At 37.5% G+C, this 27,789-nt stretch overlaps 1 protein-coding gene across 1 annotated transcript in view; it reads left to right on the plus strand.

The window, feature by feature from the left end:
- Gnaq (G protein subunit alpha q) overlaps nucleotides 1–27,789 on the plus strand; it is a 265,905-nt gene that overhangs the window by 83,712 nt on the left and 154,404 nt on the right. The window contains exon 2 of the mRNA XM_090329614.1: nucleotides 18,373–18,557. Coding sequence (XP_090185740.1) covers nucleotides 18,373–18,557 — 185 coding nt within the window. The remainder of the gene's footprint in view (nucleotides 1–18,372; nucleotides 18,558–27,789) is intronic.

Here is a 27,789-nt window from a genome sequence, read left to right on the forward strand (position 1 = left end):
TTTCCTTAGTGCTGAGATAACAGGTGCATTACCACATTGGGATCAAAGTCAGATAGTTTAATGGCAGAAAGAGAATAGCATTCCAAGGTAGGTTCCCCCCTATTACATCATAACTTGTTATATTTGATCAGTATAATGCATCGTATTTTTCCTTTTGTCAGAGTAAAGTACATTGAGAACATATGAAAGCATACCTCTCATATTCTTTCGTGGTTTGTTACTTGCCTTTAAAATAATCTTGAGGTTCAAATTTGCCCCAGAAGAAAAGCCTTTTCCTTGGTCCTATGGGTTAGAATAATCTTCAAATCTGTGTTGACTTGCGAGCTTTTGAGGTCACTAAGAAGTTCTACAATGCTAAATGCATGTCATTTGAGGTGATTAGTTTATATGTAAACTGGAATTTCCACAATTATTTCTAGCTATAGCCATTAGTTTTAGTGCTGTCCCCCAGTCCTCCCATTTTCTCATTTGGTAGTACTGGAATCTGAACTCAGGCCTCTCAATTGTCAGGTGAGTGCTCTATCTTTTTAGAATTGGCTTATCTCCTGTTTACTTTAGGTTGTTTTTCAATAGAGTCTTGTTCTTGTTTTTGTTTGCACTGAGATTCTCCTATCTTGCCTTCCTGTGCCTCCTCCTTGTTGGGATTAGACATGCATCACCATGCCAGGCTTGTTTGTTGATAGAGACCTTCCTAAGATTTTTGCCTAGCTGCCTTGAACTAAGATTTTCCTGACATCTAGCTTCTGAGGTAGGATTATAGTTATGCATTACAGGTCCAGCTATAATCTGTTCATCTTAAAACATACCCACTGTTGTGCTAGACACATTCAATGTCTTTAATCAGTGTGGGTTAGCCCTTTACATTGATAGGTGAAACTGAAGAAATGGAAACTGAGGTAAATTGAATAATTCAAAGTCATATAACCAAGCAGCTAGTGATTTGGCCCAGTTATAATAGCTTCTTGGATTTGCAAGGATTGATGTTTTTTTTTTAACAAATGTTTATTAGAAGTTTGTAAAATACAATCCAAGCACAGTTAGTGAACACATGCTGGAAATTTTATTTCCAATTGTTTTTAAGTTTTTGAAAGTTTTGTGTATTTCAAGGGGGGGAGTAAATTTGGTAAAATAACTATCAATTAGTCTATTCTTTGAATCTGTGTTCAAAGTCTTGAGGCCAAGGACTGAATATTATATTTCATAAAGATTTATTCCCTTCCTACTTCTTGGCAAGTTTCCAGAAAACGTATGGAATTTTTTATTTTAATTTTTTGATTAGAATGTGGGCTAATCATGTACAGGCTATAGTTTGAATACAGTCTACCAGCTTATTTTATGCTGTGTTGGGTTAAGTCATGTCCAAATGAAGTGTAGTGCTTACAATGTAGAATGATGAAATGTAACTGGTATGCTACTGGCTCATAAGAGCCATAATATGGCTCATAAGAGTCTGCCTTTATAAAATATTAACCACATTCGGAGATTTTTCATATCCCTATAAAATAAACCTTTGAGTTTTTCTACCTTTTGCAGTGCATGCTTCCCTCACCTATTTATATGTATGAATATATGTATATATATACACACATACACTATGTTACCTAAGATTACCATGAAAAATATTTTACCCTAGCATTTTTTGTTGTTGTTGTTAATCCTGGGGCTTAAACTCAGAGCCTGGACACTGTCCCTGAGCTTCTTTTGCTTAAGGCTAGCACTCTGCTACCTGAGTCACAGCCCCACTTCTGGCTTTTCTTGAGTAGTTTATTGGACATAAAAGTCCCAGGGAGATTTACAATAGAACAAAATCTAGAGACATTAGGCCAAATAGTAGGACACTAAATGTAAGGAACTCCAGGATAAGGAAACAAAAGCCATATAATGAGTGACTGTTGTCCTTAAGGTACTATGTTATCTCTCATCTCTTTTGCCATCCCTTGGTTATCTCATATTGTTACAATTTTCTACCTTGTTATCTGATATATTTTATATGTGCTTAATTGGTTATTTGAAATTGGATAGGGAAGGGGGGAAAAGCAAGATAAGCGGGGGGAGGGTGGGAGGGAAATGGGGACCATGACATGAGAAAGGGTATCAGTATTTTTGAAGTTATGGACCTTCTATCTGGTAAATATAATGTAACCCTTCTAATAATCACAATAATAATAAAAGAAGAGTCTCATGGACTTTTCTGCCTAGTTTGGCTTTGAACTGTGATCCTCAGATCTTAGCCTCCTGAGTAGGATTACTCGTGTGAGACACTGGTGCCCAGCTGAATCCCTTCTTGGATTTGGTTTTTAAGGAGTGTGTGTGTGTGTGTGTGTGTGTGTGTGTGTGTGTGTGTGCGCGCGTGCACGCACGCATGCGGTTTCAAGAAACCATCTAATCTTGTATTCTTTATTAAATTTTTGGTGGTTAATTGGAGATAAGAGTCTTCATAGACTATTCTTCCTGGGCTGGTTTTGAACTGCAACCCTCAGATCTCAGCCACCTTAGTAGGTAGGATTACAGGCTTATGCCACTGGCACCCAACACCAACTTTGTTTTTGTTCATAGATTAATGCTAGCAGTTCTGCAGCAATAGGAGAAGCTCAATTTCAATTAAGGCAGTGATTAGTTTTACTTCCCTTTTTATCTGTCAAGTCATCATATGTGGAAGTCTTACTGAGAACACTAAAAAAAAGATGTACTGATGTACTCTCTTAACTTCCTCAAGGAGCGAATCTGGTTGTAGTAAAGCCATTTCTTATTTTTTTTATTTGTTGTTGTGAACTTCCTAAGTGAGGTATTCTTTACCAGTCCTGTGAACTTCCTACGTATTCTTTACTATTCCTGGGAGAAGGCATCTTTCTTACTTAAGATGTGGATACAAGACCCTTCTTACTCAGATTGTCCATGGCAATTTCTGGGAAAACAAACAAACAAACCGGAATGGGAAAATCCTTCTCTAGTACCATTAGTGTTGCTTGTCTGTTATTGTCACTGATTTGCATGCTGGAGAGACATATGGCCATCGGGTGAAATAAATTACAAGACAATTTAAATTGGTGAAACAAAATCATAGGGTACCTTTTTTAATTGGCTGATGAATCGCCTTGATATCAGTTGGTGGTGCCAGATGTTGCTCATCTCTCTCAGGATAGTACACGGGAATGCCCACATTGCTTTGGTGTAATTAAAATCCTAAACAACAGGATTTTAATATACTTGTCTTCAAAGTTCTCTGGGCTCTGGCTACAAAAGGACCAGGTAGGTCTTTGTTGCCAAGATGTGTTACAACATTAACGAACAAAAATAACTTGAATTCCAAAAGGTTAATTTTGGTTTATGCTTCTAGGGGAAGTGAGAATCTAAACGATGTCTAACATACCCCAAATTTAGTCATTTGATATCGATGCTAATAATACTAAGGCTACTCATACAATTTCAGGAATGACTTTGGTCAACATTTGTTCTGCAGAGAATGTCAAAATGTAAACAATGCAGAAATTATATACACACATCTAATCATGCTCATTTTCTTTCCCTTTTCTTCCTTCCTTTCTCTTTTTGTGCTGATACTGGCATTTGAACTCAGATCTTCTTGCTTGGCTTTATATCTGGTACTTTACCAGCTGAGTCGCCGCCGCTTCTCCTCCTCCTCCTCCTCCTCCTCCTCCTCCTCCTCCTCCTCCTCCTCCTCCTCCTCTTCCTCTTCCTCTTCTTCCTCCTCCTCCTCTTCCTCCTTCTCCTCTTCCTCCTCTTCTTCCTCCTCCTCCTCTTCCTCCTCTTCTTCTTCCTCCTCCTCCTCCTGTTCCTCCTCCTCCTCTTTCTCTTCCTCCTCTTCTTCCTCCTCCTCCTCCTCTTTCTCTTCCTCCTCTTCTTCTTCCTCCTCCTCCTTCTTAATGGGAGATAAGAATCTCAGAAATTTTTATGCCCAGGCAGACTTTTAAAAACCTTAATCCTCAGCTCTTCTTCAGTAGCTAGAATTCTAGGCATGAGGCATAGTTCTTAGAGCTCTTTTTCTTTCTTTATATAAAAGGAAACTTTTCTCAAAGGTTAACTTTGTTTTTTGGTCTACCTCTATAGTCCAGTATGGCCTTGTATTCATGATCTTCCTTCCTTAGTAAGTGTTGGTATTAAAGGTGTACTCCACTGTGCCTGGCTTGCTTGCTTTCCATTTTAACTAAATCTCACATGACAATGAATAATGGACTTCTAAAACACCCTATTAAATTTCTGTAGGAAATGTAGCAGCCTTTGTTTTCCATAACGTAGTCTATCAACCAGGTTCTTTGATAATCTTATGCCGACCAAGAAGACTTTCCAAGTAGTCCTTTCCATGATTCTTGGTGTCATTATTTGAACTTATTGTTCAAAGGTCCATACCACATTCTGCCATCTGAGTACCCATGTGTTTTGTGAGCTACCTCCTATCATTGCTTCTATAAATGGGCTCAAAATCTAAATTCAAACAAGCTTGAATTGATGAGCCAAATGAGTTATGGAAGAAGACTTCTGCAGTTTTTAGTCAATTCAAATGAGTTAATATTTGAGTAGGCAGTAAATAATAAATGAGTTTCTTACCTCATGAGAAATATAACTGATGGTGTTTACTGCTACATAGCAACATACTGAGAAGGAAAATCACTATATAAACTCTTGATAACCCTTGAGGCTATCTAGGTCCCTTCACTTAACTCTCAGAGGCCATGCGAATCACTCATTATTATGGTGGGGGATCTGCTTCAGCTGCTGCTCACCCATCTGCACATCTGCCTGTGGGTGATTGGTGAATGTGAAGTGAGGTGGAAAAGGCCATTTAGATTGGCTCTGATCCTCTATTGTGCTTACAAATGTGATTTGCTGTTCTTTGGGAGGAGGGGGGCACCTGAGTCGTTCTACCCTGGGGAAGTTTTTAATGAGAACTATAGTGTTTTTCCAAAGTGTTTCTCGTCGTTTTCCTCCCACTGCATTTTAAAACCATTCAGTTTATGTATAACCTGAAAAATCTGAATTGCGTGCGTTCACTTTTTTATTATCTGAAAAAAAATCAATGTTAAATTCTGTGGGTGGATATTTAGTCTGGAGGGTTCCTTTTTCTTAAAATATAGTTGTTATTGTGACTTGATATTTTTATGATACCTTCATGCATTCCAAATAATGTTGTGAAGTCTCAGTTTATCTAAAGAAGTATATATAAATGCAATGGTATCAATTTATAAATAAGTGTGTGTGTGTGTGTGTGTGTGTGTGTGTGTGTATGTAACATAGAGACTAAAACCCATGATTTCTTTTCTATAACTAGGGATATTTATCTCAGAGGAAGTGAAATTATAGCCATGGCATTACACTCCTCTCTGACTCATCCATTAGCATAAGGAGCTCAGTCCTGGCCACGTTTTTGCTTCTGTTTAGAATGGAGATCATAAATCACATCTTGTGGGTCATGGGTATTTTCTACATCAATATTTTGAATCTTAGGGGCATAAAGTAATGGCTTTTTGTTGAAATGAATACACGTTTCTACTGAGTCTACTCTTTCTCCTCAAACTCTTTCCAGCCTTCTCTAACTAAGAATACAGGACCTCCTTTGAGTTGTCCAGGCCAGAAATTTGGGTGTCTTTCCAATTCCATTCCCTTACCTTAACTAGTACCTTACCTGTCTAATCTAAAGCATGTTTCTTTCCGCTATCCTCCTGCCATCTGGGTCTAAATTACCATTTGTCTTTCGCTTAGATTACTGGGATACTCTTCTAATTTATCATTGTAACCTATTTTTTTTTCTTTAAATCAAACCACAGCATTTTCAAAGTTAGACACTCTCCAAAGATGTCTGTTATACTTAGAATAAAATCTGAACTTGTTTTCTGAACTCCATAGCTCTGTATCATTTGCCCCCCATCTCTACGGCCATTGCCTCTGATTTTACCTCACACCTACCCCATCTTCTATCATACCTTCCTTAGTCACACTTGGTTTCTTGTTGCAGCTCTAGCCCTCTCAAATGCCTTCCTGTCTCAGTCTTCATGTTAGCTGATCCATGGTCTGGAATGCTGATTCTAATGGTCTTCTGCTAGTATTCAGATATTAGCTTCAATGCACCTTTTTTAGAAGAGTTTCCTTGGCCTCTGAAATTACAGCAGTGATCAGGCTATTATTTTTTAATTTTTTCACATGTAGCACCCATTACCATTAGATATTTTCTTATTCACCTATTGATTTATATCATCTGTTCACATTTGTGCATTAATTTTGTGTGTGTGTGTGTGTGTGTGTGTGTGTGTGTGTGTGTGTGCATGCATGCATGCCTGCATGCCCACATGTGCATGTCTTGGAGCTAGAACTCAGGACCTGGGTGTTGTCCCTAAGCCCCTTTGCTCAAAGGTAGCACTCTACCACTTGAACCATATCTCCAGTTCTGGCCTCAGAGTGGTTAGTTGAGATAAAGAGCCTCACAGACTTTTCCTGCCTGTATATGCACCTACCCGTGATCCTCAATTCTCAGCCTCCCAAGTAGGTAGGATCACAGGTTCCAGTTTCCAACGGCCAATTTGTAAATTACCTTTTGGAGACGTGTTTGTCCTATATCTTGATGCCCAGAAGAATACCTGTCTTGTAGTACACACTCAGCAAAACTGAATAATTTGTGCTAAAAGAAATCTCTAAATGTTATTCCTTTAAATACTGTGATACTGGGGACCATTATCTAGTTGTTTTAGGGACAACAGAATTTGAACGAGGGCCCAAAATAGGGTAGGGTGTATAAGATACTGGGTGCTCATTTAATACTGAAGGCAGCCTTTTACCATAATCAGTGTGGTCTAGCACAGCACTGTCATTCTGTCTTCATTTTTATTTTGTTCATTTTTTTTTTAATTTGGCATTGTTGATTTAAAAATATATTCTGTTAAAATGCTATTTCTCTTGCTTTTGGTGTGCCACCTTTGGCCAGACTAATTTTTCATTGTTCCACTTGATTTTTTTACAATATTATAGCTAAGATGTGGTTCTTATTTTTTATTATTGGGGTAACATTTAGAGTGGTTACAGTTATATTTGTCAGGTAGTGGGTACATTACTTTTTGATACCCCTTTTCTCATGTTTTTCTTCCACTTTCCCTCCCTAAACCCCCTCACAATCTTCTTGATTTCCCCCTTCCCTTCCCTATTTCAAATAAACAAATAAGTATATATATAATATACCAGGTAATACAATCAGATACAGTAACAACTTGAGATAACCATAAGGAGAAAAAAAAGAGAAAAGAAATAACTTTACATAGTACATTAAGAACAAAAATCACAAGATAAATCTTGTTTCCATATCTTAGAGTTCATTTTGTTTAGCCTCATCCTATGTAGCCATATATACATAGCTTTTGAGCTATTGTGATCCTCTGCTAGGAGAATCCTACATGTGTATAATTAGTACAAATGAGGGAAACCATGGAGCCCATGTTCCTTTGAGTCTGGCTTACTTCACTTAATATGACTTTTTCTAAGTCTTTTCATTTCCTTACAAATGGGGTGATTGATGTCATTCTTTCTGATGGCAGCATAGAATTCCACTGTGTATAAATACCACATCCTCTTGGTCTATTCATTTATCGAGGGTCATCTGGGTTGCTTCCATATCTTAGCTATGGTAAATAGTGCTGCAATGAACATCATTGTGCCAGTTGCTTTAGTATGGCCTTGTTTATGGACATTTGGGTAAATGCCCAGGAGTGGGATTGCTGGGTCCTAAGGAAGCTTTATGTTTAGTCTTTTGAGGAATCATCATGTTGCTTTCCAGAGTGGCTGAGCAAGTTTAAACTCCCACTAACAGTGTAGCAGCATTTTTCTGGCCACATCGCTTCCCCACCTCTCACCCCCCAACCCAGCATCTGTTGTTATTAGATTTCTTGGTCATGACCATTCTAACTGGAGTGAGGTGGAATCTCAAAGTTTGTTTTGATTTGCATTTCTTTTATGGCTAGAGATGTTGAGCATTTCTTCATGTGCCTATTGGCTATTCTTGCTTCCTCTTCAGAGAAATCTCTCTTTAAATCTTTCCCCCGCCTTTTAATGGGATGGTTGTTTCTTTGAGGATTTGTTTTTAAGAGCTTCAAGATTTTTAAAAATCTTTTTGCTAGTCCTGGGGCTTGAACTCAGGGCCTAAGTACTGTCCTTGGGCTTTCTCAAGGCCAGCACTCTTATCACTTGAGCCATAGCACTACTTCTGGCTTTTTCTATGCATGTGGTACTGAGAAATCGAACTCAGGTCTTTGTGCATGCTAGACAAGCACTCTACCACTAGGCAAAACTCCTGCCCGAGAGATTCAGTTTTTTGAGCTGTAGATATATTTAGATGTGAGGCACTTGTCTATTGTATGTCTAGGGAAGATCTACTCTGTGGGCTTTCTATTTAACTTGCTAGTTGTGTCTTTCGTCATACAGAAGCTCTGCAGTTTAATGCAGTCCCATTTGTCCAAACTTTAATTTGTTGTATTTCTGGGTCTTTATTAAGAAACTTTTGACCTGTGCAAAGGAGCCCTAGTGTAACTCTTATTCCTTCTGTAAAGTTTTAAGGGTATCTACTTTTACTTCAAGGTGTTGATTCATTTGGAATTAATTCTAGTGCAGGATGGCATGTAAGGATCCAACTTTATTTTTCTACAGGTGCTTAACCAATTTGGCCAGCACAATTTGTTTCTTCCATTTTTTTTTTTTTGGCTCCCTTATAGAAGATTAGTTGGCTATAGGTCTGTGGGTTGATTTCTGGGTCTTCAGTTCTAGTCCATTGGTCTTCAGGCCTGTTCTTGTGCCAGCACCAAGCTGTTTTTATTACTATAGCTCTGTAATAGAGTCGGAAGTTTGGTATTGATATTCCTCCAGTGCTGTTTTTTCTGCTAAAGATTGTTTTTGCTATAGGAGTCTTTTATTATTCCATATGAATTTTTGAATTGCTTCCTCTAGTTCCTTAAAGAATGACATTGGGATATTGATGGGTATTGCGTTGAATTTGTAGATAACCCTTGGTAGAATTGCCATTTTCATGATGTTAATTCTTCCAATCCTGGAGCATGGGAAATTTTTCCATGTCCTCAGTTCTGCTTTAATTTCCTTTTTTTCAGGAATTAAAGTTTTCATCATAAAGGTCCTTTACTTTCGTAGTTAATTCCTAAGTAGTTCATTATTTTTTGAGGCTATTGCTTTCCTGATTTCTGCCTCACCGTTTTTTCCTTCAATATGCCAGACACTACGTGAACTCGTATTAACTGAGTGCAAATTCATAGCAGACCTGTAAAGTAGCTATAGGAGTTTCCCTTTATCCATGGTTTCATTTTCTGCAACTGTGGTCTAAGAGTTTTAAAACATGAACAATTCATGTTTTAAGGTGGGCACTGTCTCAGGTAACATAGGAATCATAACACTGGAATCTGTTGCTTGATCCTCCTAGGCTGTGAATTCTTCCCTTTTTCTAGGGTATCCACTGTGTATGGACTATTGGCATGGTAGCTACTGAGTAGCATTGTCAACGATTGGTTCTGCTGTGGAGAGGTTGTGTTCATGTAACTTTTATTTTTCTAATGGCCCCAAAGTATAAGAGTACTGAAGCTGGCAATTCAGATATGCCAATGAGAAGTGATAAGATGCATCCTTTTTCAGGGAAAAGATGAAAATTCTCAGCATAGACAAACAGTTGTATGTTGAAGTTGCTAAGATCTGTGTTGAGTCATCCTTAGGAGTGAAGAAGGAAGAAAACCATCTTGTTGGTTTTGCTCTCAAACTACTGTTAAAGTCATGCCCACAGTCACTGGCAAGTGTGTAGTTTAAGCTTGTACATGTCTGTACAGGAGAAGATGTGGGTTTTGTGTGTGTGTAGGTGTGGATGAGTCAGCGGGTGGCTGAAGTTTTATGTATCCGCAGGGGTGTTGGAATATGGTAGTGATGTTTATGTATGAGGAAACAGTCTCAGCAAAGCAGGTAACCTAGCCAAGCTAGGAGCTATCAAGAGGAGGAATCAGGATTGGTGTAGCATATGAACATTGTGTTGTGTGGTACAAGTAGCCTTACAACGTGGAAGGGACATTACACCCTTTAACTTGCTGGGATATGTTCTTGAGAGCTCATTAAATAAATCACAATGAACAGAAGTCCAGTGCTTAGGGATGGAGATGTCAATCTGGTAGTTTGTCAGGAAATAAAGAGGGAACAGAATGAGTGTATCAGTGACATGGTTTGGAAGACACAGTGTGTTGACCACAATTTGGGAACACATGAAGGAGAGTGAAGCAGCTCTCTAGTTCAGGCCAAATACTAAATTACGTTTGTAATATTTCTGTGACAGTAAGACTTTAAAGTGTAGACTACTTTTGGGAAATGTTTTTGTGTTACTAAAATAGTCACTGCACACTACATATCAAAATACAGATAAGTGTAAAATCATCTGTGTTATAATATGTAACTACTTGAAACTCAACCCAGCTCCTCGGCCCGGGTACTGTCCTTGAGCTCTTCAGCTCAAAGCTACTGCCCTACTCTTGAGCTACAGTGTCTCTTCTGGTCTTCTAGCGGTTAATTGGAGATAAGAGTCTCACAGTCTTTAGTGCCCTGGCTAGCTTTGAATCGTGGTCCTCAGATCTCAGGCTCCTGAATAGCTAGGTTTACAGCCATGAGCCCAACTACTACTTGAAACTTTTAAAGAATATAAACAAGTAGAAGAAGTCACAAAGGAAAAACTTCAACAAACTTCAATAAATGAATAAATTTCAATATAAATAGAAACTCTCTGAATCAAATTTTATTAAGAGAAGAATGACAAATTGGGGAAAATATTTATATCTAGGCACTAATTCTATGTTAAAAACACACACAACCAAGTTCATGCTGGGTATTGGTATCTCATGTTTGTAATACCATGACTGGCAAAAAAGTATTTAAATAAAGATAGTTTCATAGAAGCAATAAAAATAGACAAAGTATGAAACATACTTCTTCTCACATGAAGTGTTGCAGATGAAATGTTTGTATTAGGTATCTTTAAAATGGTGGTGCTTTCCCAAGTGGCATGAGAGAAGGGGTTATGCAGTGACATGATTGGTTGGTTACAACTCTAGGATATTCAGAGCCATTATAAAATGTTGCATTCTCAAGTCTAGTAGCATTTCTGTGATGCATTCCTAAGGAAGTCAAGATTCTGGCAAAGATTTTTATTCCGGGATGTTTATCAAAGCACTGCTTAACAAGTGCAAAATGTAAAATGTAATATGTAAATATGTAAAATGTTACATGTTAAATTGCTACACACCCTTGTGATAGCCTTTTAAGAACCCTGCAGAATAATATTGTGAAATAATTACCTAACTATGTTCAATGAAAAATAATTGTTCCAGGTTTATTTTTTGATCAAGAACAGAAAAAATACACTTAACCTAGAAAAGAGGATTAGAAGAAATAATTTCATGGTTCTCAAAATTTAGACATTTTCTGCATATTTGTAACTTGAATTTGTAAGTAGGAAAATCTGTTTAGGATAGACTATCAAGGTGGATAAGATCTCGCTAGGTCCTACACCATCTTCTTTCTAATTAGCAGAACTCTTGAGATACTTCCTTCATTTGTAAAAACCAATGGTTTGGGGGCTTTCAGGTTTTTTAAAAAAAAATTCCCTATTAGGGCTTCCTGGGCACTGTCCCTGAGCTTCTTTTGCTTAAGAATAGTGCTTTATCACTTGAGCTCCAGGTCCATTTCTAGCTTTTTGGAAGTTTATTGGAGATAGAGTCTTACGGACTTTCTCCCTAGGCTGCTGGCTTCAAACTGTGATCCACAGTTCTCTGCCTTCTGAGTAGCTAGGATGATAGGTGTGAGCCCCAGGCCCTGGCTAGGGTTGTCATTTTCCCCCCTTGAAACATACTCATAGGCAGAAGGGCGAGAACATGCAGTCTAGTGGGGAAAAGTTGAGTAAGGGCCACAAAGTATCTTCCTGGAAAGGCTTTAGCATAAAAATCCATATAATAATCCTCTTATTTAATCTCTTTATTACTTAGTTTTTATTTTTATTTTTATTTTTTTTGCAAAGCACACATGTATATTTTATTTACTTTATTACTTAGTTTTTAAATGTAAAAAATTAAAATACAGAGCCAGTGGATCACACCTATAATCCTAGTTTCTCCAGTGAGCGAGCTCTGAGTATTGTCAGTTGGAACTAGCCCTAGCAGGAAAGTCTGTGAGACTCTTCGCTCCAATTATGCATCAGAAAAGTTGAAAGTAGACTTGTGGCTGAAGTGCTATTCCACTAGCTCAGGAACAGCAGCCAGGCTGTGAGTTCAAGCCCCAGGACCAGCACATACACAAAAGATTAAGATACAATTCATATTCTATAAATTCCAAGATTTGAAAGTATACAAGTACCTAGCTTTTAGTACATTGCAAAAACACTATACACAAATACTAACTATGGATATACTCAAGAATCTCACAATCTGAAGACTGGTCTCAAGTATTTTACTATTTTGAAACACTTAGGGCTACATGACTTTCTGAATACTTTCAACAAACAACCGAATTCGCAGTACTTTGTCTTTTTACTTAAACTTTCTGGATTAGTTGTCACGAATAGTTTTGGTTACTACTGAGTCCCTGTCCATACAGTTTTGTTTGCAGTTGGTGGGACTGCTGCTTTTATTAATTTCTCTGATACTTGTTTTAAAAATGACCTTCTGCTAGACTATATGGGTGATAAATGATTACGCATACCCAACCTTTGTCTTCAAAGAGAGCAGTCTTTCAAGGAAAAGAAGTGATAAGAGACTTTGGTGCTTTATTTCAAATGCAAGTTTCTGGTCAAATGTGCAGAAGGCATACACATTTTAAAGTAGATATGTCCTGGGATGTAGAAAAAAAAAAACACATGGGTTGTCTTATTATATCACTTTTATCTCAGTGCTCCTAATTCTTTCCAGGTGTAGCTTAATGATGTGTTCACAGATAGGAAATTTGTCCTTAAAATGTCTGGTTCTACTTTATCCAAGTTTATATGGAAGTAGCCTACTTTCAGCTTTGTTAATGCTGAGATTCCATATGTTGACTCTTAAACCAGTGGTTCTAGAAGTAAAGATACTTGAATTTTAATTCAGCACCAGGAGACTTGGGTTTTGTTTGTTCTTTATCTGAATGCTGGCCATCCAAGATGGGAGGGTAGAGACACTCGATCGGAGGCTTTGGATTCATTGAGGACATTCATTGATGACTTGACAGTATTTCCAAATACAGTCATGAAAGACCCCCTGACATGATGAAATAACTATATTCAGTGTGCAGTATTAAATACTAGGGTTTGTAACTTGTTCTGGCAGTTCTTTTTCCTTGGAACCCAAAGAGAAGTAGAAGTGGTAAGAATCTAGTTTATGAGAGGTCCTAAGAAGATGTACTTTTTACCTTTCTTTTAGGGTAATGAAAATGAACTAGGAGTTCCTGATAGATTCAATCATTGTTTCCCAGGGTGTTAGTATGAAAACGAAGTACTGGAGGTCTTCAGAGCAGTGACAGTAGTAGTTGACATTCTTGGGGCATTAAGAATTGCTTGTGTCTGTGTGGGTTGTTGGTGGCAGCTCTTTAAATATGACAGTAGCCAAGACAGTTGAAATGCAAGAGAAAGAGCCAGTGAATCCATGATTGCTTTCAATCATGAATGTCATTTCATTTCCATTAGGAAGATAATGGATTTAAAAGCTATTTTTCATAGAACTGTTTACAGTTTACAGCATGAAAATGAACAGAACTATCAGTATAAATGTATAGGTGCTTCATGTGAAGCGGATATTTAAGTATGAATTTATGGCAAGCCCTGTATGTGGGAATTCTGTTGTGTTGAAAAGATCTTGGCAAAAGAAGCCTGAAATTGAACATCAGATTCTGTGAAAAGTGTGTGTGTGTATGAGTGTTGGTTTTCTCACAGTTTAAAGCAATACATTTATATCATATCATATTACACATGTATTTAACGTTTGTCTTGATGGAAAGAGATTTGAAATGAGTTGGGAATTGTTTTCTTTGTTTTTTCTAGATTCAGCATATAGGGAAGAAAAAAAATTAACGTCCTTCACAGTCAACTATGCTGAATGAAGAAGACTTTGAATAGCAAAAATCTATTTTATTTTATTTTCATTGGTACTGTAGTTTGTACTTGGGGTCTTTGCGCTTGGTAGGCAGGGACTCTACCACTTGAGCCACACCCCTACTTGCAGATTTTTGCTGGTTAGTTGGAGATAAGAGTCTCACACATTTGTCTGCTTGGGCTTGCTTTGAGCTATGATCCTCGAATTAATTAGGATTATAGGTATGTGCTACTGGCACTCAGCCAGAACCTTGCTTTGTTAGATTGATTGCTCAGCAAGTTATCTGTCTTTTTTTTTTTTTTTGTCTATGCTTTGAAAAAGCATTAGCTATCTCTGAAGTCCCAAAGCATGATACTAGTAGAAAAGTCTGCCTTCTTTTATTTAGAGAGATGGAAAACAATTCTGAAGTCTCATCTTTTGGGTGGTGTTTGGAAATGACATCATGTAATTTTTTTTTTGTTGTTGTTGTTACAATGAGTCTCCATTCATTGATATACTCTTCACATATTTGAAATGATCTTAAATGGGTAAAAGTTGGGAATACTTACAGCCAGGTTAAGACATTTGTAGACTGTGGACTGTAGAAAATGATCCTAGATTTGGAATAGTTGTAAAGCTGAGATAGAGGCGGATATCTGGAAGCTAGGCATGAGTCTTTGTGCTAACACTTGAATCTGTGTCTCTTAGCTATGGACTGTTTTACATCTTCATGAGGATAAGTATATCATGTCACAGTTTTTTTTTTTTCCCAAAGGATAAAAACGATATGTATTTTGGAGTACTTTAAAATGCTATGCCTGATAAAGTATAAGGGACTTCGTACACATTTTGTTTTGTTTATAAGTGGGGAATACTCCGGAAGCCCAAATCATTGTATCTCTTGTCTGTGTTGGTGTTTCATCCTCAGCTGTGTGTGTTATAGCTTAGCTGGCCAGTATTTTATGTATTAGTACTGAGATAGAGCTTACAGCCCTGTATTCTGGCTTGGGCTTTGTTAATTTTCTCTTGTTGATGCCTGCTTCTTCAGAAGAGTGTGTGTCGAGAGTTGGATACTGAATAGAGTGCACTTAAGAAACCAGATAGTATGTCATAAGTAAGACTTATAGAGAAAACAACAGAGGAGGAACAGATGATATACACCTTCCATTCTCTTTCCTTCCCAGTGCTTTATCTTACTAATCCTACCCTGTTTTCTTTTTAATATTTGTACTAATAAGAGTTTCAGCAGGGAACATACGGCATACTTTGACAGGACTAGGGAGAATCTTATATATAGGGACCATTTCCACAGAGATATACCAGATGTAGGTAGTAACGACTATAAACAACTTATTGGAATATACAGTAGGCAGCTATGCATAGTTCTTTGGCCTCCTGTCTGCCATGGGCTTAAAAAACCCAAGCTGAAGCCAGAGGACAAGAGAGCTATTGATGAATGCTATACCTATCAATCTCTTAGGGTGCCAGACAAAAGGAAGGATCCCTATGTAGTGGTAGTGGGAAAATATCTTCTTTAAATATCTCTTTGAAGTTCCATTTTTGTGGGGAAAGGGGGTGCTTGAACTCAGGGTCTGGATGCTGTCCCTGAGCTTTCATGCACAAGGCTAGATAGAGCTCTATCCCTTGAGACATGGCTTCACTTCCAGCTTTATTGGTGGATAATTGGAGATAAGAGTCTCACGGATTTCTTGTTCAGGCTGACTTTGAACATGATTCTTAGATCTCAGCTTTCTGAGTAGCTAGGATTACAGGAATAAGCTACCAGCTCCTAGCTAAAGGTGATTTTTTAAAATTATGTTTTTTGAGCTGGGCACCCATAGTTCACATAATCCTAGCTACACAGGAGGCTGAGATCTGAGGTTTGTGGTTCAAAGCCATTCCAGGCAGGAAAAGTTGTGAGACTCTTATCTCCTGTTAATGAACAAAAGGAAGAAAGTGGAGTTGTGGGCTCAAGTGGTAGAGTACTAGCAGAGAATGAAGAAAGCTGTCGGGCAACTAAAGCTGTTTCCTGTTAAATTCAAGCCACAGAACTCTGTGTGTGTGTGTGTGCACACGCGCGCACGCGCACGTGCACACACGCCCACGTGCACGTGCACACACACTTTTTTTTCTTTCCTTTTAATTCTTCCCCATTTATATATTGGTCATCTATTCTATCTCCCTGAGTGTCAGCATGAGGGTGTTGCTCAGCTTGTGTTCTGTGCCCTATGGTTTGGTGACTAGATCCAAGGGAATGCCAAGTTTTGACTCTCTTTGGCTGATGTTGTTTGAGATACATGCCAGTGTAGTATATATTTCACTCTTAGCTTGTTTGTTTTAGAGCATTATCCAGAAAACAGGTTCTCTATTAGGCCTGCTCCCTAGTTGTCTTTTTTTTTTTTCCTTTCATTAACTTCACAAATGGAGAGCTCATCTGTGTTCAGGGAACAAATGAGGAGATAGTGATTTGATAATGTTTATAGGTAGGCCATTAGGCTTGCCTTTGCCTTAGGGGATATTAATAATAAAACAAGCCAAAAGCAATTTAAATTTTCTCTTAACATATTTTTTTTTTTTGCCAGTCCTGGGGTTTGAACTCAGGGCCTGAGCACTGTCCTTGGGCTTTTTCCTCAAGGCTAGCACACACTTGAGCCACAGCACCATTTCTGGCTTTTTCTATGTATGTGGTACCGAGGAATCGAACCTGGGTCTGCATGCTAGGCAAGCACTCTACCAGTAGGCCAAACTGCTGGCCTAACATACTTTTAATCCCTTGGGAGTCTAAAGACATTGGTTTCTTCCTATAACTGTTGATTGATAATGAATCATTATAGCTTTATTTCTGCTGGAGATGGTACCTCTCATATACTTGGCATTTTTGTAGTATTCATAGCTGGGGTTAGTTATATAGCATTCCTTTAAAATTCCTCTCTTCAGATTAATCTTGTGAAAGCAGGCTTCAACATTCACATTTCCATGTTACATTAATATTTGAAGGAATTCCAGCTTATCCTATTAAAAAGTCAGAGGAAAATTATAGAAGAATTACCTACTGTAGGATACTGAGATTAGGAATCATTCTTCATTGTAACTGAGAGGTCTTTGTTTACCAAGCCATCTACAGTCATTTAAGAGTGTTTCAGTGAAAACTGCAGTACTTATTTGAATTTTTACTGATTGTTTATAAAGATAGTAATGAAATTTAACCATCAAAAAAACAATATGAAGTTAGCACAGATGGTGTATTTCTAGGTTTTGATTTTCTTTTCTCTTCTTTCGTCCTTTTCTCCCAACCTTATAGGTAGAAAAGGAAGATTTTTTTTTTGTCAAAACTCAAATTGGCATTTTATTTTTATTCACCTTGTTGGGAAAGCAAAACACTTGGTTTTGAAATCATAAGGAAATCAGAAAGGAAATGAGACAGGACAGTGAAAAAGCCAGTTCCATTTAGAAAAAAGAATTTTTTAGATTCACAGTTTTATAGAAGAAATGTATTTAATGACTTTCAGTGAAATGCTCTTGTTTTTTCTTCTAATTGGCAGCTATAGCTCTGTTAGGAACTATCTTGAGGTGATAGTAACAGACAAGGAATATTAAAGATGGGAAAAGTGAGACAAAATTGAAGGAAAAATATTAATGATAATTTTTTATGTTGTATAATTATGAATGGTCAGAGAAAAAGTCACTCGAGCTTTCCTAATTTGGTTATTCCTTGGAACAATTTAGCCAACTAGGGCCCCTTACAAATAACTACAACAGATGCTTGCTATCTACAAAAAATGGCTTTTATTCTTGTTTTTTTTTTATCAGAATACTGTGTTCTTATCCTATTTCAAAACTAGAGAAAATGTCTAGAAATTCTTCTCTCCCCTTCTCCCCTGTATTTCTCTGAACAGCATCTATGTTAAGTATATTGACATTTCTAAATCTAAACTAAGCAATCCAAAGTCCTGGAAATATTTCAAGTATTGCCTTGGGAAGAGAGCTGTATCAAGTTTGTATTATTTTGAAAAGATGCTGTTGCTAATGTTTCTTACAACACATATGGCTACAAATCACTGTCAAGAGTTCCAGGGGTGAGTGGCTTCCAAATTAGTTACAAGGTTTTGCTTTTTTTTTCTTAGCTAACCTGCCTTTGAAAGGAACTCTTGTTCACCTGATTTTTGCCAAGTGACATTCCCATTTGCAGTGATTCTTCTCTCGCTGGTCTTTTTGGGGGTGTCAGATCTAAGCTCCTGTCTAGTTGGTTATCTGAGAGGCTAAGAAAGTCCTGTAGTCTAATGTGCTGTTATTGTCCATATTTCAGGGACAGGAGAGAGTGGCAAGAGTACCTTTATCAAGCAGATGAGGATCATCCATGGGTCAGGATACTCTGATGAAGACAAAAGGGGCTTCACCAAACTGGTGTATCAGAACATCTTCACAGCCATGCAGGCCATGATCAGAGCAATGGACACACTCAAGATCCCGTATAAGTATGAACATAATAAGGTAGGTTAAACCATTGGCAAAGTGGTCTGAAGCAGTATGGCCATATGAATGTTTTCTTTACATGTCTGGAATATACAGTAGGTATTTGAAGTTTACCTTTTTCATTTCCTCAAACATAGTTCAATGGACAACCAGAGGTTTATAAAAAAATGAAAATTATAAAAATTTGGAATTTTATTTTGGTGATGTCAGTATATAAGACATAAGTGGATGTTTAATCATGAAAAATACAGAGATTAATATTAGAGGATATTGCATATTACATTAAGCAGATAGGCCAAATATCAAACAAATTAGCCATAGTGCATGAATTCAAAGAGCTGGAACTCTTGTGCTTCATGGAAAGAGGAATATACCACCCCTCAATCCATTCTGTCTGGCTTAATTTTGAATTTCATGACTTCCTTTTAGTAGTGCCACAGGCTTCATTTTTATGTTAAAGTCATCCTGTCACTTCCAATAACCCTTCTAACATATTCCATTGCTGTTGTGTTAAAGTATAATGGAAGCTTATAAAGTCACTTGGGAAATTATTAGGGAAAAATAATCTAAATTTCCAGACTTTTAGAAAATAAATAAACTCAGTTGAGTTTATTCAACTATGAGTTGAAATGGAAAATCTTTATTTTCTATCTCATAGTTGAAATAGAAGGCTACTTTTATCTCCTACTCAGTAGAATTAGAGTTGTAATTGCTTGCTCTCCAAGTATTACAGAGATAAGGTACCAAACAAGGTTCCCAGTTAGAATTTATGCTGCTGGCTTTCTTTAAAAAGCTTGTAGGCAAGGATTGGTGCTACACTCAGGACTTTATAGCCATTTCAGCGGCCCATAGCCTGAGGGCCATAAGAGTTTCATGAACTTTTCTGCCTGGACTGGTTTTGAACCTTGATCCTGAGATCTCCCTTCCCTCAGGCTATGGGCCTCAGGATTCTGTCCTCAAAATTCTATCAGGCTGGGTTCTCTGCTTGTGAGCAGCATAAGCCAGTGAAGGCTAACTTTAAGTAAGGAGAGAATCTATGAGAATATGAATTCACACAGAAAACTGCAGGACTGTTTCTTTGAAACCAGGTCTGTGGTCAGAGTATGAACTCTGACCAATTTCAATTTCAGTCTTCTGTCATTCACTTAGCAGTCAAGTTCCTGGGAAAAAGTATATCCAGGCTAGCCTGGAGTCTGTGCCAGCTAGTTCTTTGGATTGGGACAGACTGAACAATATGATTGACAGTCCCTGGAGAAAATCTGGGTACAGTTAATAGAAGGGTAATGATGCTGGCCAAAACACAAATCTCTAATGTAGAAACACACAATTTATAACATAAAGTGACATGTGAATACTCTAGAAGCAAGTGCTCCAGATTTACTTAACATTTTCCTAAAATACACTTTTATTCTAGGGTGAGGAGGATTAGAGGATGTGATTTAGTGACATGCATGAAGTATATAACTGAGTTAGAGTCCAAGCACTGAATTTCTGAGTAACTTTAATATTGTCACATTTATATTGTCACATTTTTGTATACTCTTAGCCTAAATTTCATCAAATGGAACAAATAAAAATAGGGTTGTTACCTGGTATCATTGACTCACATCTGTAATCTTAGCTACTCAGGAGGCTGAGATCTAAGGAAAGTAGAGTGCTAGTACTGAACAAAAAAAGCTTGTCCAGGCCTTGAGTTCAAGCCATGACCAACGCGCGCGCGCACACACACACACACACACACACACACACACACACACACACACACACACACACACACACACACACACACACACACACACACACACACACACACACACACACACACACACACACACACACACACACACACACACACACACACACACACACACACACACACACACACACACACACACACACACACCCGGAAAAACAAAAACAGAGTTGTTTCAAGAGTTAAATAGATAATGAATATCATAATATCTTATAAATGAAGATGAATTGTCACCTTCCATCTTTAGTAATAATAGAACAAACAAAATAACTCAAACTACATGACTGAGTTTAGGAATATCTAAGGAAAACTTCTCTCAGGACAGTCATTGAAATGGGAAACCAAGGAAGGTAGGAAAAGACTTGTGTGCCTGGGCATTGTCCCAGAGTTCTTCAGCTCAAGGCCACAGCCCTAACCCTTGAGCCATAGCTCTACTTCCAGTTTTCTGGTGATTAATTGGAGATATGAGTCTCACAGACTTTATTGCCCTGGCAGGCTTTGAACTGCACAATTCTCAGACCTCAGCCTCCTGAGTAGCTAGGATTTCATGTGTGAGTGACATATGAAATTCTTTTTTTTATTTTTTTATTGTAATTAATAAAAGGGTTACATGATATTTGCCAGATAGAAGGTGCATTAATTCACGTACATTGATACCCTTTCACGACATAGGAAATTCTTTAAAGCAATTTTGCTAAAATAAAGGATGGATGAGACAACTTCTGAAATCCTTTCCATGCTAGTTTTCCTCATTCTTCTGTTCCAAAACTCTACAACAAGAGAAGTGTGGCTAAAATTATTTTGCTAACAGTTTAAAAATTCAGTTTCTCCTTTTCTTGAAATTTATCTGTTTTAGAAAATTCCAAAAAAGGACAATAAACAACAGGTTCTTCTGACATAATCTCAAGCTCAGAGGAGAATTTTTCTTTCCTTGCATCTAAATTGCATAAAACATTCACATCTCTTTAGGAGCTCCTTAGTGTTCAGATGCAGGTTTTGTGTGGTTGTTGGTGACAGTGTTTTTAATTGCATTGTTGGCTGCTCAATACTATAGGCAGCTTTCTTTCTACTCTGCTTCTGTAGGTCTTTGAGCATTTCTAGCTTTTTAAAACATTAACTGTAAAGGAATGAAGGGACTTTTCATGACCAACCTTATTAATGACTCTATAGAGTTTTTACTTTGAGCAGTAGAAGTCATTCAGTCTTGGGTTTTTGCTCTAAGGCTGAATATGAACTGAATTTATCACATTGAATACCCTTAGGTGTAAGTGTTCTTTCCAGGGAGAACATTTGACTAGAAGGATGATTTCTCAGGACAAATACAAAAAATTTTCATTGTTTTTGGTAATAGAAACATCTTCCTTTTTTCTTGAAGCCTTAAATTGTTTGTGTATATTAGCCACATAGGTCTTGCACAAGGACTTATTTTTCTTGAATTAATAACATGGCACTAAAACATCACTTATCTCATTTATGAAGGGCAATAGAGCTGCTATGTGGCTTCATTACTGTTCCTGGAGACATGTTCTCTCTCATGATAACATTTCACTTACAAGAGAAAAAGCTGGCTTTTCGTGCCTCAGGGAGCTGACAGCTTCCTTTTTGTGCTAGGCTGACATTGGTCTGCACTACCTTGATTTGGCTCACTTGGCACCAGAATTCTTCCTGTTTGCCATCTTCATTGTCCACAATAGCAGGCTTACCTGGATTTTCTTTCTTTATTGTGTGATCTCCTGTTGTGAAAATAGGATTTTATGTGGCTAATGTGAAAGCTAAAGCTAATGTAAGAGGGCAATGAAAGCTGATTTTCCTTTTTTATGACGAGAATGCTTTGAGTCTATATGAAAGCGATATTTGTGTGTGATGCAGATAATGGGAAGCAGCTCATTTTGAGAAGTAGAAAAAGGCATATGTACACACACTATATGTATAGACTCATGTCAGATGGTCTTATTAGCAGTGATCTTTGAATATTACTCTGCACTACTTAGTATAGAATAAAAATGGATGGAAGAAGACCAGCATTCTCACCATAGTGTACATAAGTGAGAATTGTGTCTGGATAATGTTTCTTTAGCATATTCTTTGAGGCCTGTCTGCCTTATAAGAGCTCAGAATTTCCAGAAGAAACTCATCTCCCCTCATCTTCAGCTCATCCACAACTTGTTACATCCACAGGTCAAGTCATCTTTAGCTAGTCTACATAGTTAAAATATCTGTTTATTTGTTTATTTGAAATAAGGAAGGGAGGTAAAAACAAGATGATTGGGAAGGGGTAGAGGGAGGGGAAGTTGGAGAAAATCATGGGAAGGGGTATCAGTGTTCAAGAAGTAATGTACCCACTGCCTGGCAAATATAACTGTAACCCCTCTATACATTGCCCCGACAATTAAAAAAAATAGAATGACAGGAAGAATTTTAACACTTGAGTGCCAAGATTGGGGCTTTATTATTATTTAAACCTTGAGCAGGGTTTGATGAAAGATTGTACTCTGTTGAATGAATGAGAAGATGTACATTTGTGTACTGTGCAATAGTTTTTTTACTTAATGTAATTTGGTGTACTACATAAGATCATTTGTTAGAGTCCCACATAACTTGTTATGAAACCTAACTCTATAACAAAAATGCCATTTGAATCTGCGTATACTGTCTGAATTCATATATACAGTAGAGTTGGGATTATAATCCCTTTAAGAATTTAATCATATAGTCTATGAAAAATTTGCAAATATTAACAATTTGCAATGTTAACATTTAACTGTTATATACTAAGTACCTTCTATTTTTTGGTCAACAGAAATCTATTTGGATGATTTTGAAAAGCAGAACACAGTAATAATCTCTTACAGGATTTTTGCTGACATGACCAAAATACACAAAAGAATTCTATTTTAGCAACTTGTCTTTGAACTGCTGTCACTCCTCAGACTGACCTGAGCAAGCTGTCTAGGGACTGCATGGCCACTGTCTAAAACACATGTGGCATAGTTTAACACATTTTAGTTGTAAGTTGTAAAACTGGTCATATGGCTGTTCTTGGTTAACTTTTGGCAAAACATCAGATGAATATTTTTCTTGTTCTTTAAAACCGACTAGTACATGATTTTCCTCTTTAATTTTAAGACTCTGCATGTATTTTTAATTAGGGAGGCAGAATATACTTACTGGGACCAAGAGAAGCAAAGGCTTACTGAAGATAGAGCAAGGGTCTGAGAAAGACTTGCACTTTCCCTTCTCATGCGTATATTGAGGAGCCACTCCAGTGCTGGACTTATTGCTATTGTAGAAAGCTAGTGTAGGGCTTGTTAGTATTGGCAAAGCAACGGTTTTGCTTATCAAAATATTGTGTATCAGGGGTCAGAGGTTTGGCCTAGTGGTAGAGTGCTTGCCTAGCACCCTAGACCCGGGTTCAATTCCTTGGTACCTACCATATACATAGAAAAAAGCTGGAAGTGTTGCTGAGACTCAAGTGGTAGAGCTCTAGATTTGAAAAAGGCCAAGGGTAGTGCTCAGGCCCTGAGCTCAAGCCCAGGACTGGCAAAAAAAAAAAAAAAGAAAAAAAAGAAAAATTTTGTGTATCAAAGCCAGAGATTTTGTTTATTCTTTTTTATTTTTTTGATAGACAGGGGAGGAGATGTAGGTCATGGGACTAGAACTGTGGGCCTGGATGTTGTTCTTGAGCTCTTCAGCTAAAGGCTATGGCCCTACTCCTTGAGCCACAGTGCCACTTCTGATTTTTTTTGGTGATTAATTGGAGATAAATGTCTCATGGACTGTTTAGTGCCCGGCTGGCTTTGAACCATGATCCTCAGATCTCAGCCTCTCGAGAAGCTAGGATTACAGGTGTGAGCCATTGCACCCGCTGCTTTTGCTTTTTTTTTTGCCACCATTTCTCCCCTTGTTTCTTAGTTACCTTGAGTTTGTTTTACAAGAAAAGAAAATTTTATTTTCACATTGGTCTCCATAAGGAAAAAGCAATGTCCGATTGAGAAAGAGAAACATTTCACTCACTGTAGCTTTATGCCATCAAATTCAGAATCAAGCATTTTTGACTGTATAAAGTCTATCAGTGCCTTGATTGACCAGTGACTATTTCCAAGTTGTATCATTTTGTCATTTATTATATAGATTAGACCCAGTGTCAGCTCCAGATTGTACTAGGAATTTAGAAACCTTCCCTGGCTCTTAACAAAGATCTCTCCTTGGGAAGTTGTGCTATTAAACAACGATGCTTTAAAATAATGTATTGTAAATGTACTCATGACTTTCATGTATCTGTATGAATATTAGCTCGGAAATGTAGTTATAAATAAGTTGGTGTCACATTATGATATGTATCTTCCTAAGGGAAATAAAGGTTGTCATTAAAAGTTGATTATTATTTTAATTCACAGCATTTTAAGTTTGTATTTTGAACAAAGTTATTTTCCTAATTTTATGTTTCTTAAAGTGAACTTGCTAAGAAGACACCTTTAAGTTCTTGCCACCACTGTGTTGCAAAACAATTATACAATTTTCTTTCAGTCTTGTATTTGTTTAAAATGAAAAGCCACTTAACTGCTGAGAAACTTGATACCACACTGAGTTGCACAATAGTAGCCTGGTTAGGAGGTTTTCTGCCTCTTTCAAAAGGCGCAATTCCTCTGGTAGAAAAGTATATACTGGTTTGGAGCTTGAAAGAATGTACTTAGTGTTTTATACATTGGCTAGTTTAGAATGTAGTGAAAAGTCCTTGAAGACTGCTATCTATGGTGGGAGTTCTCCCTGAAGGTGAAGTCTTTATGTATTTTTCAGGACACCCATCTAGCATTTGGTCTCTTGACCTTTCTTATCTATTTTACTTCCTGACTTCTAAAGACTATGAGATGAGAGCATGTAGCTGTTTGTAATTCCGGCCAAACCCTCTCTAAAGTTGAGTGGTAAAATACTTTTGAATTGAGTTATCTTTCAGCTGACCTTGATACTATATTCCATGTCACTGCAGGAACTGTGGTGTTATCTAAGCTATCCATAGTTTTAGGCATTTTAGCCTTAACCACATTTTGGCCTGGGACAATGTCAGAATGCAGACGCCTCTTCACTGTCAAGTATGTAGGATTGGTATAAAATAGCCAACATTGCATACTTTGCAGACAGTCTCTGTGGAGCTTGTATAGTTTGTACCCAGCAATGAGAGAAGGTGGTGTCTGGAGGAAGGGGTGACTTTTGGTATACTAGCTTTTCTTCAATTCCTATTTGCAGATGGGACTTGTTTTTCTAATATGCATGTAGTGCTATGCAGCCCAGTGGCAACTTTGAATCATCCAACCTGAATGTGAAGTTGAGAGCACTGATTTTGAATTTCAGAATCTTTCATGTGAGAACAAATCACTTTGGGTCTGTGTGTGTGGGGGGCGGGGTATGGGTCTTGTTAAAATGCATCTGTAGTAGACCAGAGGTTGGCTTGAGGTTTTGATTTCTTAACAAGGTGATTCTGAACGTGCCTGGAATACAATTTATCTCTATTCACAGGCAATATGAAGTCATCAGTGGGCTAACCTGAAGATTTCTGCAATAAGAAGTCAAGCATGTTACTTAAACTTTGTACCCTATGCTTTCCCTATCTGAAAAGTGGAGATGATGCTATGACACTAAATTTATAAGTTGCTGTGAACGTTACTGAGAAAATACAGATGCAGAACTTTAGGATAGTAAGATCAGCATCAGTACAGTGATTAGCCGCTAAATAAATGGTAGCTGAAAAGGAGCTATGTACAGGCCCTCGGGTGACCAGTATTTGAGGGGAAATTGCTGATTATGTACAGAAGGGCTAGGATCCAAGTTACAGGTATAGAAGAGCTAGAATCCTGGGTTTCTATCTAGGAGCAGTAGGTTAGCTTTGGTAGAATCCCATGTTAGAATGCAATTGAAAGCAGAGACTGTGAAGGAGTTAATGCACTGTGGATAATGCTGAGAACATGGAGAACTAGCTTGTCATTGATAGTTCATATGTCTTCAGTTTGTTTGTAAGTTTGGAGAGGGCTGTAAGTTCAATAATGAAAAAGGAAGGAGGGGAAGGAAAGAAAAGGGAGAAAGCACTTTCAGACCCAACCCAGGATCAGGAGTTCACTTCAATATCCCCCAAAATGTGAGGGAGGTAGTAGGTTACTAATTTTGCAGGTAAAAACTGGTTTACCATCAAACCACCCAATTTGTAAGGTTATGAGGCAAGATTTAACAACTAGAGTTGAACTTCTTAATTCTTGGCAGTGTGTGCGTTTGACTTTACAAACACCTTTGGTACCTAGGATACCCACAGCAAGATATCTTGTGAAAGTAACTGAAGCTAAAGATATTTATTGGAAAAGGATATTTACTGATGTTACCAACCAAGAGAGGAATTTTGAAGTTTTTTTGTTTGTGTATGCAGAGTCTGAAAAGATTTTTCCTAAGCCTGAGGTTTAGTTCTTAGTTTTCAGTTCTTATGCAGATACCTGAATCCAGTGTCCTGTAACTTTAATTCAGTAAATCTTTGATGCTTTTGGAAAAAGGTAACTCAGTCCTCATATTAATTACCTTAGTTCATTACTAATACTAATCATAGGAGTGATTTTGTCATTGTAAATACAGGCAATTCTTACTATAATTATAGTACAGATAATTGTAATGATTCCCACTAGTGGAACTATTGTGAATGTTCTAAATCTCCATTACTTGATGTGAATAGTCAAAGTTCTGTGTTCAGTAAATGAGTAACTTTTGGCCTTATCATCCTTAATATCTGACTATATTGTATTTTTTTTCTACTAGAGAATAAGCACTTGAAATAGAGCTATTCTTTACTTTTGAACACAGATAAGGAAGTAAGAGAAAGTAGTTTTCTTTTCTTGAACAATCAAAGCTCACAGACAAACTGAAAAATGTTCTGTTGCTAGGCCACTGCTTTATCGCTTATCATATTTTACATTTCATTTCCTTACAGTTGTGGGTGTGTCTTTGTGTGAATTTTCTCTTTGAAATGTGCCTATGTACAGGCTAGATGCTTCAGTAGAGGTCCTATTTCAAAGGCCTTTCTGTATTCCTGAAGAATGTTAGTCTTCAGCAATTTGACTCGTCCCAGAGAATTGCTAATTACTTAACCTAAACACTAATTATTGTAAACCTTGTTCTTAAAACTTAAGTAAGTATAAATGTCTATCAGTTCCACTGCCCAGACCCCTTTGTGGTCTAGAAATTGATTATTTATGGTCTCTGCAGTCAGCTGTTGGCTAAACTGAACACCAAAGTACGCCAAGCTTCCCATGCAAGTAGAAGCAGCATCTATAATTAATTTCCCAAAAACTCAGTCTAAGAAAATACTCTTCTCAGGCAAAGTAAATTGTCTTCATTTTTGATCAGCAAGTCTGACCTGGCTTGCTAAAAATCAAACTACCTAGATTTGGAAAATTAAGAAAATTATCTAATCTCTGACCTTATAAGGTAATTTACAGTTTGACTTCCACTTGGAAATGATTT

The sequence above is a fragment of the Megascapheus bottae genome, chromosome 3 (genome assembly GCF_031878675.1).
Source record: "Megascapheus bottae isolate mThoBot1 chromosome 3, mThoBot2.hap1, whole genome shotgun sequence".
NCBI classification, from domain to species: Eukaryota; Metazoa; Chordata; class Mammalia; order Rodentia; family Geomyidae; genus Megascapheus; species Megascapheus bottae.